The 12,339-nt window shown below is 34.3% G+C and overlaps 1 protein-coding gene across 3 annotated transcripts in view; it reads left to right on the top strand.

The window, feature by feature from the left end:
• The window catches only part of LOC149562541 (DNA-binding protein), a 173,859-nt gene that overhangs the window by 41,636 nt on the left and 119,884 nt on the right, over positions 1-12,339 (top strand). For all 3 annotated transcript variants that reach the window (XM_089826022.1, XM_089826021.1, XM_089826024.1), the window contains exon 6: positions 4,775-4,939. In XM_089826022.1, coding sequence (XP_089682148.1) covers positions 4,775-4,939 — 165 coding nt within the window. The remainder of the gene's footprint in view (positions 1-4,774; positions 4,940-12,339) is intronic.

The raw sequence follows: 12,339 nt of genomic DNA, 5'->3' as shown, positions 1-12,339 counted from the left end.
GAACTTGATATTAAGGTGCAGGTGGAAAGATGCATGCAGAGTATAGCAAGGAGAGCAGCATTGCCGAACAAGCTCTTTCTTCTATTAGAACTGTGTATTCCTTTGTTGCTGAAAAGAAAGTTATAGCCAAGTTTGCATTTGCACTAGAAGTAAGCGTGAAACTTGGGATTAAGCAGAAACCCAAGGCTGAAATATGCAGGCCTCCAACGTCATTTACTGAGAAGGCAAAGCTTAGGAAGAATCTTGAGGAGTTATCTGTTAACATGCCAAAATAAGTGTATACTTTCCTAAAGAAGCATACAGGATTTATCCAATGTGATGATGAAGTTGAGGATTGATCTTGAGTGTTTCAATGACAATAACCTATGGGAGCTTCAGATTCTTGTGAGCAATTATCTGAGAGACAGAGGGCTAGGAGCAAAACGTTTGCAAGTTTCAGAGCCTGTTAGGTTGCTTGCAGATTCCAAGGAAGTGACAGCTACCAGCATCAAATCCAGTAGTTCCACCAGCAGCTCAAGCAGTGATTCTGAATCTTCCTCTAATGATTCTGATTCTGAAAGCTCATCAAATAGTGACTTGATTACAGATGAAGTGCATGATGCAGAGGCACATCCCGAGGGAGGTGTGGATTTCATTACTGGCAACAAACAGATGGTCCAATCTGATCCTGAGACTACTGGTGTGAAAAATACTGTTAGTACAAAGTGACAACAAAATTACAGGCGCATCATACAAATACAATGCCATAGAACATAAGCAAGAGGAGAGATGATGGTCATTAGCGATAGAACAAGCAGCACAGACATTATACGTAGTCGGAGAAATATTGAAATAAACTGAACTAGGTAATAATTGATATCATGTGGGATCAAATATATTTTCGGGCCATTTGAAGACTTCTGAGTCATTCACGATATAAAAAGATGATAGTCGTGAGATTCGAAGTAGAAGGAACATGTCCTGTGCGACACAATCTTTTGCGGAAGACAAAGGCAAAAGTTTCGCAATAACCAGACATGGAGCCGGGAAGAATGATGCCCGGCTTGGTCTCCCAATACAACAATGATCACCTACAGAACCCGGCATGCCAGATATTTGCACAGTGGCAGTCCATGGCGACATTTAAAATATTCATACACAGACGGCGATAGAGGTTAGATGCTTGTTTATGATGGCAATACAATCTGCATGATGAGACGTAATAGAAGATGAGGCATCGAATCAATAGCTCAGACATTACATTTGCCATTTCCCATGTTCGATGCTGCAAGATAATAGGGGTTTCCAGCAATTACAATGGCCAGAAAAGTTTGTGAATGAGTCACGATAAATGTACAGGGCACACATCTTTGTACCAAAGGGGTGTACAGACTCGTAAATATTTCACTGCTTCAATATAGCATTAGCAAGTCTGAAAGACCACTCCAATTGAGACTTGAAGAATCCAGCATGAATAAAGACTCCTCTGTAAGACAGAAGGTGAATCTCAATAAGAGTTTGAAGACTTAATGGAGTGATAGCGAGTACAGTAGCATTCACCATTTCCAGAGCAATACCTGACTTTTCCTAGTACAGAGGGAGGAACAATCATTGGTAGAATCTGATAAACAACCTTGCATTTCATTGTCTTTTCAATCTGGATTCAAAGCAAATCAGTCATATTCACAAGCAACAGGTTTCATTATGGAACGATATATCTAATTTCAATTATAAAGAATCTGCAACATCCTTCCAAGAGAAGGTTTGTCTATACTATCGAAGGAGCAGTAAAGTTGTTCATTTCAACTCTGTACAAGTGGCTGTTCATGTTTTACTACTTTTTGCATGTGGCTTGGTATTGAGGCAGAGTTATTGCAGTTTTGGAATCACGAATTTTGCAAGGATTGACACAATGAGAAGTTTGCGAATGGATATCATGAAATATGCTTGCTTGTATGCGATTGTTTGCCACATCCATTTCTTGTTGAGGAATGTTGGAAAGAACTTCCGTCGCCATCTTCTTTTGACTTCAACTGTGTTTTGAGCTTTTCCATGTCATATTACCTGTTCAGGTCACGAAGCTCTCCTGAGAACCATGTTTCAGACTCCTCTGATAGTGCTAACAAAATACCAATGTATATGATATATGTAAATGCCAATACACAATCTTCAGAGCCTTCTATCGCAGATGAAAACAACAAGATGGCAATATAATAATACACTCTGCAAACACCTATTTAAGACTTCCAGATCATACACCGTTAGGAGTCTTTATCCTCAATAAAGACTGCACATCGTAGGCAAGACGGAAATCACAGAAAGTCAGAGAAATCCATAAATAGTAGAGTGATTCGAAGGCACGCTTGTGCGACGGGAATTCTCATCATAGGAGCTAAAGAATTATAAAGTGATTGCCGATAAAAGAATTAATAATAATTCTTATTTTGCAAGATATAGGTTAATTAAAAGCAAAGAAGAAAAACTCGATAATCATAAAGCTAATAGGTGATTATATTAAAAAGGGTGCAATTAAAATAACCTAAAGCAAAGTATTAATAAATAAAGGATGCGATCTTAAGTATTGAAAGAGAGTAACTTTTCTATTTGAAAGGTCGCATCTTTAGAAGAGAAAGATATATATACAAGGAAGATATTGTAACAGGAGATACATTCGAACATTCACATCCACTTTCAAAGGAAGCATTTTATATTTTTTATTGTATGGAGGGATAAGGGCTATATTATGGCTTTATAATAAAAATTCTATTATTTTATTTTAAAATAAAATAAAATGTCTTTTGTTTATTTATAAATGGTGTGGAGATTTAAACTGTAGGCGAATCATCCTTTGTAATTATCTTTTGAAATTTTGCATATAATTTTGATATCAGATAAGTGGACATGGTCAATTAGCATTTTAGATTTGATCATCACAGGTATTGTGAAATATTAAATTGTTTCCGTACCTCTGTCCAGTTTGTCTCCCTGCAGAGTTAAAATTCAATCTAGACTAATTTAAGATTGCATTATAATTGGTCTGTTGCATCTAGATTATTGAAATTGTTGGCAGTATAAGTGCACTGAACATTATGAAGTTGTACGTAAAAGTTCACCGAAGTTGACTCTATCGCCCGAATGAGCAAAGGCACTGGTCTTTTTATTAAAGTCAGAAAATTTGCATATTCCTTCTACAAGCATCAATTCCATTATCGACAAAATTTATACAAAACATTCAATTATCAAGTATTCAGCATCCAGTTTCAGTTTTATCGAGTTCGAGGACCTTGCCAGTCGAAGAACTCCAAGTTTAAATTCGCTATAGAAAAACCTTGAATTGGATAGTCAGCATTTGAGGTAAAGGTTAACCCGTCTGGGTGTAGCGGAGCCTGAAGTGCAGGGGAATCTAGGAGATTTCTGTTTGTTGGCCAGAATTTGATTGAGAAATCCTATTGGAGAAGTGGCAGGCTCTTGGATTTCCAATCTGCGGTTTTGGGAACCAACACACTCAATGTAGAGGTGGGGGAGAAACTACAATAGTGTATCCAAGATCCTTTACTCTAGGCTCAAAAGTGGATATACCATCCTTCTTGGTCTCATGTGGCCTTCTGCCATCTCATATGAGGTGGTGTGCTAGTGAGGTATCTAGTAGCCATGTCCCCTTCTTGTACTGCCTTCCCCAGTGTGCCATGATTGATTGTTGCTATTTGATCTATATTATTACTTATATTCAATATATACGTAATACTATGTGCCTATTTATTAATATGTAAGGAACTGTACAACATATTGCTGCATATATCAGGCATACACATTTAGACGTATATTCATGTATACCACAATAACAAGAATGTTACGGCCTTCTGATCAATAACAGGTTCTGATTTAGTCTTACTCTCTGTTATGCACTTTTTGATGCTTATTTCTGTTCTTAAATGATAATTTCTGCCTTCTGATTGCCTGTTTGCAGAAACCTGTGAAGTCTTAAGGGTAAGATGATTTTTGTAGGTCATCCAAATTTTCTTCATGGCATGGCATGACAGCTTGTTTCTTTATGCACCCTGGAACAAACTGCAATATATTGAAGAAGTCATTTTTGGAATGTTCAACACTTCAACTCCCCTAAAGCTACGACAATGCTATGGCTCCGAAAATGTGACACGACTAGAAAAATTAGTCTTAATTACAGCTATGCTCTTTGTTGAAATACTTGATATGTTGACTCAATGATAGCTTTAACACAAACTCCTTCGTTGGCTTGGATACCTGTGGATTGTTATTAAAAGTGTTGATTCACCTTCACCATCATTGTCAAAGTGTCACATTGTGTAATTATCCCTGGAAAGACATTGATACTAGAAATAAAATTCCCTCTCCATGTAGTTGCAAAAATCACAGGATTTAATTTTCATTCCCAGGTTTGAGAAACTAAGCACTCTGTAGTTTATGCAATTACTAGACAAGCTTGAGTGCTTGTGATGCCATTATCTCACTGAAAATATTGTGATCAATTATTTGGTGCCCACATTGCTAATAGAATTTCTTAGTACATTGTCAAATACGTTGGGTATTAAATGAGGGTTTATGAAAGTGAAATTTAATTACCTAAGAATGATTCTAGGGGAATCAGAACTTTGGTTCTTAGAACCTTCTCGCAGCAAAAGGATTTGGATTTTATAGTTTATTGTTTTCTTTTTGAATATTTTGTGCATATTCTTTTGACAGTTCATTCAGTTACGTTAAAGTTGATGTCCTGCAAAAATAATGAATCCCCAGCTATGCATTGATGACTTTGCAGGTAACATACAGAAGACTAAAGGATACTATTATTACATTGAGCAAGGGTGTGCAGAAGGGGCCAGCAGCAGACCTGGTTCCTGTATTATTTGGGGAGAAGGCCCCCACATTTTCCAAAAAGACTATTTCCTTTAGTCCATTCAACACTGGACTTGATCATTCACAAGTTTGTATATTTTTTTAAATCTCATGTTTATGTGTATTAGTATCCCACTTTCAGATTTTTAAAAAGAAAATTGTAGCCTAATGAACTGGTTAAATATATATTTTATCCGCAAAACATGGTCCAGGAAGAAGTAAATCACATCTACTATTTTGTTGCATCATTTTTATGATAAACCTTGCAAGTCCTAAAAGTCATCATATTTGTTTGTTACCACGGTATGCTTTAAGATTATAGGAATACGGGTATCATGTTTGTAAGGATTTTTTTTGGAGACAAAGACATATGAGCGCAACATAATTATGTATTGCTACTTACTGAGAGAGTAATATGTAAGATTTAAGACTCATAGAATATATGATTTAAAATAGTTTAAGTATCACGAGTTATGTTATAGTGGAGTGTGTGCCAAGTCCTTGAGCCATAAATGTTACAAATTTTTTACCATGTAGCTATTTACATAGAAAGATATCACATGCATAATGTAAATAAATGGGCTATTTAAAATTTTTGGTATTCTTGCTTAGGAAATTACCAGGTCTGTTGTTCTGTAAACTAGGGCAGATATTTCACATGAATAGTCATCAGCATACAAATTTTCTGTTAACTCTTTGATCCTCTTTCAAATACACTGTAACTAACCTCAAATGGGTAGCTATTACAGTGAGACTCTCATCAGAGTTACTAAGCATGAAAGAAACTCATAACAGTGATAAAGCATACAAAAGTCACACAAGACCACAACACAAAGTTTACTTTGGAGAAGCCTTTCGATTGGCAAAAACTCCAGAAAAAGTGAATACTGCTCCTCTTTTCATTTTCACAACCATGTTATGTAGGTGGCACAATTCCTCCAGGGCTTCTGCAGAATCATATAATGGTATTTTACCAGCTCCTAACTCCTCCAACTCTTGTTGCACCTTCAAAAACTTCGTGCTATTTCTTTCTCCAATTTGAACATGATAATGAAGGATCCAACAAGAGTTAGCATGTCTGACTTTTGACACGGTCTTCATATGCCTTTCTATTGATTCCATGACAAAGTAAATAGAAGACCAAATATGTGAAAAGCAAGATCATATGAAAAAAGCCTTTGTTTTCCACACTCTGTTTGCAGTTGCACAGTGATTTACGGCTTGTACTAAAGAGAAGACTGTTTTTGCATTCATGACAAATTCTTCAGTGTAGAAACAAAATTGCTGTGGTAGGTGACAGTTTCACAGCCTGCTGCAACTGATAAATTCTCCTTAGGATTTCTGGGCCATTTTGAGTTTTGCAACTTGTTTCAAAGCTTGAGATGTCAAAGATCACCATAGGAACTGCTTTAACATCATCACAACTCATGCTTCATAATAGTGTGCAATACATTTCTAAGTCACTTAAAGTTTTCTTATTGACTGAGAGGAACATCCTTTGATCCTGTTGGTTTAACTTCTAGGATCTGATTTACAAATCATGCCTCCTCTTGTAGTTTTCTTGTGAATCCTAAAAGCTACTAGAAAAAAATGTGTGCAGCTCATTTCCCACATCCATTTCAGGACTCAACTTAAACCTTGATTGTCAAGAAGTAACTGCATCAAGCCTATCTGCACTGAGTGATATGGATTGACATTCTTGGGTCTCTTAACTGATCCAATCGCAACATTAAGCAAAATTCTTGCACTTATATTTAAGGGGGACCAATTTATTATCATGGTCATCATCTTCACAAATGTGGAAGCCTTTGGACTCAATGTAACGCCCCGCTCAGGAACCCAAGAGAAATAAACCTAATATGTTACAATGTTTACTGAACTATTTTTTTTTTTTTTAAAGTTTAAACAATATCAAGATAAAATTAATGCGGAAGCAATATGAACATACACATCAAATACACATTTGCAATTACAGATATAGTTTCAATTCCTCAAAGGTTCCTTTACGTTGAGTCACATTTAATAATTTTAAATTAATTAGTTTAAGTTTCCAAATACAATGTCTCAAGATCATAAAGGAATAACAGATACATAGTCGCATAAGCAAATGCATAAGTATAAACAATACAATGAAAGTACATCCAATTAATAACATCCACTGCACATGTCGCAGGGTATGTGAGAATAGATATAATACATCGGAATACATGATAACAAATATACATCATCTGAAAAGAAGTCTCTAAGATAAGAAATAAGAATGATAAAGGTACACCTTCTGCAACAAACATCCAACAGCTGACAATGTGAAGGGGGACCCAAATGGTAAGAAGACACTACCTCCCGACCACGTGGTTACCTAGTCAGGGTTCCACTCCCACCGTGCAGGGAAGATAATGAACGATCCACATACGGCTATCAAACATAAAACTTTCCTAGGCAAGGTACTCCTAATAGCCAAAACTACCTCAAAGATAACACATGCTACTCAAGAAGATAAAGTAATCCAAAAGTAAGAACACTCAAACCAATACCGACACCACATAACCAAACATCATACATGAACCAAGTATAAACCAAATACCAAGATCATAAAATAAAGTCAAAGAAAGATAATCATCTCAAGTCAAAAGCCACATGTCAAAAGTACAACAACCATGAATCAACAATCATCATCAATGAAAGTAAATAACCATAATAAACACATCCGACAATAGATACACCACATCCAACAATAAGTACACTACCAGAGATACACAAATCTACAGAGGAGACTCAGGCTACATACTAGGGAGTGTCATCACATGGCTGCTTGAGTTACCCTGGATTGATTTCTTAATAGACCCCGGACCCTCAAGCGTTGAGTTACCCTGGACTGGTTACTCTGAACCCCGGACCCTCAACATCACACATATGGAAACTAGAAAGCCCTCTCAAGAAGACGAGGCACTCATCTCATTCCCATCCTTAGTCTATACAAGCACTAAAGGCATGGGTAGATCAAAAATCTCTAACTTATCTTTTTAGTGTGTTCCCCCCCCCATAAATTTTAATTACTAGATTATCACTTATTACATAACTTGCATTAGGTTACCCTGGCACTAACCACTTTGGGTCCCGGACCCCTATGCAAGCCACTCCCAAGTCACGTACCTAGACAACCTCTCCTAAGCACATAAAAACACAGTTGTGTCCCATACCACAACACCCATAAAGATCAAACTCGGTTCCTTAACAGGCAACCTGATAACAAGATGGTTGTCCCATCCAAGTACACATAATTTCTCCACAAGATAAACCTCATAAATATAATCTCCAATATGAATCACAAAACACACCACAACATCTAGTCCCATAAATAGTATACAAGAAATCTCACAAAACCTCTGGTGTACATCCTAGACTGGTCAACACCTACTCAACACCAAAATTCCAAAGCATAGACAGTATAGTTTCATAGTTTGCGTTTGATTTACAATAATACACAATAAGGTAAAAAGTAAAGTTTCAGTTTTGTGTTCAATGTATGTTTCAAGTGAATGAATTCTCAGTGTATTCCACAAGTCAACTCTATAAAATTACCCCCATTTATTTATTTGGCTTAAATATGTAAAATTACCTTCATAATAATAGTCATTTCCTAGTAGAATAATCTAGAAATAATCGTTTTATTCAATTTAGGTTATAAAAAGAAAATAACCGTTCATTGATTTTAAATAAAATAACCATAATTTTACTAAAATCAATATGATAAATTAATAGCTTCATTAATTAATTCTTATTTTTTAATAGATCCTAATTAAATCAAATTTAATTAGATTAATTAATAATTAATAAAACTATTTAAATTTATTTTAATTACAAAACATTTATAAAAATTAATAGTAAAATTATTAATAAATAATTATATAATTTGAATAACACAAAATGTTATTAAATTATAATATAATTTATTACCATTTAAATTAACTAAATTTTAAAATGTATTAAAATTTATAAAAAAACGAAAAACACAAATCAAATGACGTGTTTAAAGGCCCGCTGGCCTGGTACTTGTGACAACAGGGTACCTTGCTGCGCGCAGCAGCAGTACAACTGCTGCCTGCGGCAGCAGAGGTATCGGCTGCCGCGGCTTATTAAAGCCGACAGCAGGTACGGGGGGGGGGGGGGGGTATAACCCCACCCCATTTATTATATATATATATTTTTAATTTTAAGTTTTATCAAAATAAAACTTTTAAAATTTATTTGCAATAATATGTAATTTAGTTTTATTTTATTTTAAATAAACTTTTTAAAATATATTACCAATTAAATATATATATAAATTCAGTTTTACTTCCTTTAAAATTTCTATAATATTATCTTAAATAAATAATTTATTACTATTATTATTATTATTTTTTTAAATATAAAGAAATACAGTCTCATAAAGAAAATAATTCTCACCATTTGAATTTCAATCTAAAGTCTTCTTTTTTTTATTTCAAACCCTATTCAAATCAAATTCTAATTTCTTCAATCTACGAAACTAGAGTTTTCTTATTGCTTTTCTAATCCCTACGTATACAAAAGATATAGAGACACACCTAGTAAATTTACAACATTAAATGTTCAAAGTTTTATCACAGAGAATTTATGATTCTACTCTCCACAAGCACGAAGAAGACAAGAACGAAAGTTGCATAACTCAATTACTGATCAAAACACAAGACCCTACTTGTATCGATGCTAACCTCTAACAACTAGATGCAAATTCCTACCGCAAGCAAAACCTTTCAAGCCACGTAAAATTCTCTTCTTTCCAAAACCTTCGAGTTGCTCTCCATCAACCTGTGTGTGCAATAATGACCCGAAACCTTCTAATATAGAATCTAATTACCCTTTAGGGTTTCTATCTCCACAACTCTAAAATTATAATTATTTAATATAATTAATTCTTTCATGCACAAAAATATTATTTTATTATTCCTTTCATGCACGTTAAGTGACTCATTAAATTACTTTATTTAACTTTACACTTTACTTTGCTTTTAAAATTAATTTATTAACTTTTTAAATCTCATGCACACTTTTAAATATCCTTATTAAGTTCACATATCTATCTTTTAATTAATTTTCTATATTTTAAACTCATTCATGCGAACTTAAAACATATTCATAATTTAATATCTTTTTACTTTTTAATTTATTTTTGAACCTTTTAATTTGATAAATATTTATTAACTTAAATAACAATAATATTTAGCATTTATTTAAAAATGAACTCTAAATATATTATTATTAAATTAAATAAATATTATCTCGTTTTAAATTTATTCTTAAAACTTTTATCTTCAATTCAATTCTTTATATTTAATTAATTTCTCAATTAATTAAATATAATTAAATATTCAAAATATCATAATAATTTTTCATTAAATTAAATCATTAATTTAATCTTTTAATTAGACTTAATCTCAATTAATTAAATATAATTAAATATTCAAAATATGATAATAATTTTTCATTAAATTAAATCATTAATTTAATCTTTTAATTAGACTTAATTAACAGAAAATTCATCAAAGACTCACAAAACAACATATGCACAAAATACTCAAGGGTATAAAAAGGGTAGACAGTTTGTTACGAGTCCTCCTTGCAGGACAAGTATTTTAGGCTATGGCTAGGATTGGACCTGATCATTATCTTCCCATTCTCACCATTTGAGTATATGTAATAGGGCACGCTCATCCTGGCAATTCAGGGAAGTCGATGCCCGGTACCTGCATCCTGCATAAAAGACGAGCATGTACATGTATATGATATATCTAAACTAAACAGACAATGGCGGGGAGTGGTTCATCGTGTAGATCTCGACTAGCAGGTGACTACGACTCCCTCCCTTAACCACATCAAACACTTCAGACAGAAAGTTAAAATAAACACGCACACTATACACATGCAAGTATGGGGTAAGTATCGTAAAAATCATAAGTTTAATATCAAATGCGTACATATAATAATGCATCTCTATCAATACAAGATAATCATCATTAAAGACATCATGTTAACATTTTTATAAAAGAAACCACATTTACTAACTAGGATCATTAAAATATCATTAACAACACATGAATGAAATCAACTAAGCAATAATAACTGATACATTTGTAATCAAAATCATGAAATAATATCATAGTATTGTAAATCCAATATCTCTAAACTAATCAATGCACAAAATCAACCTAAAGCAAATTGACAAAGATAACAGAAATGCAAACTAGGGGCAGGCACTACACTCAAGAAGCAACTTGGGACTTGGATGCATCCACTTGCCTCTTTGTTGTTCCTTCTGAGAATGGAACTCCTGGATGTGCCTCATTTCAGTTTCCTTTCCATCTTGTTGTCCATCCCACAATGGAAGAAGAATGCTTCCTTGGGCATAAGAGATGTTCTATACCTTGAGGTGCTTCCTATAGAAACCTTGGACTTTCCAATTCAAGAATGCAAAGTGAAATGCTTCACATTCAACTGGAGCCTATACTTATTCTTTCTTTTATAATAAGCAACATCCCTCTCATAGATATACGGTCTTTGAAAAATAACACCTCAAATGTCTGCTGAGATAACATCAATCTTGCTTGGCCATGTTCATCTCCACTCCTGGTTGCTGTGGTAAGTGACAGTTTAACTGCTTTCCGCAACTGATAAGTTCCTCAAATTAGGATTTCTGGGCCATCCCGAGATTTGGAATTTATATCAAAGAGTTCTTGAGATGTCCAAGGCCACCATAGGCACTCCTCTGACATCATCACAACATTTCGTGCTCTGCAGTTGCCTGCAATACTTTTCCAAGTCACTTAAAGTTTTCTCATTGACTTAGAGGAACCTTCTCTGATCCTGTTGTGGCAACTTCTAGGATCTGATTTACATATCATGCCTCCGACATTAATTTGCTTTTGGTTCCGAAAAGCTAGTAGAGAAAAATGTGTGGAGCTCATTTCATACATCCATTTCAGGACTTATCTTAGTTGTACTTGTAATTACGATGTTCAAATTACCTTAAAGATACCAGGTTTCCACAATACATGAAAATGCTAGTATGCTTCTGGGAATGATTGTGTATCATTTTTTATCATCATCAACGTTTCGGATCAAATTACCTTGCTTGGTCACATTCATCTCCACTCCTTGTTGTAGACATCCTAGTACTTATGTTAGAGGATAATCCAAGAGATCTACATTTAGATCTACCAACCAAGGTGGAGAATCAAGGTTTGCTTGTGAATGCTTGTCAAACATACCTTCCACTTTTTTACCTCTTGCTTGTATCTTGATGAGGAAAAGTTGTGTGAGCTCTTGTTGACTATGAGAGTCATCACCAACTTTTTGTAACCCTTGGTAGTTGTGATACAAGACAACCTTTCATCAATCTTTTGGCTTCGCTCAATTTTTGTTGTAATTTTGAGTTTAATTGGTTTTCTCTTGCTTTTCTTCTTTTCC

Source organism: Cupressus sempervirens, chromosome 4 (assembly GCF_028749045.1).
Source record: "Cupressus sempervirens isolate cs-2001-9-10 chromosome 4, ASM2874904v1, whole genome shotgun sequence".
Lineage (NCBI taxonomy): Eukaryota > Viridiplantae > Streptophyta > Pinopsida > Cupressales > Cupressaceae > Cupressus > Cupressus sempervirens.
Note: the sequence above shows the minus strand (reverse complement) of the source record. Positions and strands in the feature narration are given on the sequence as shown.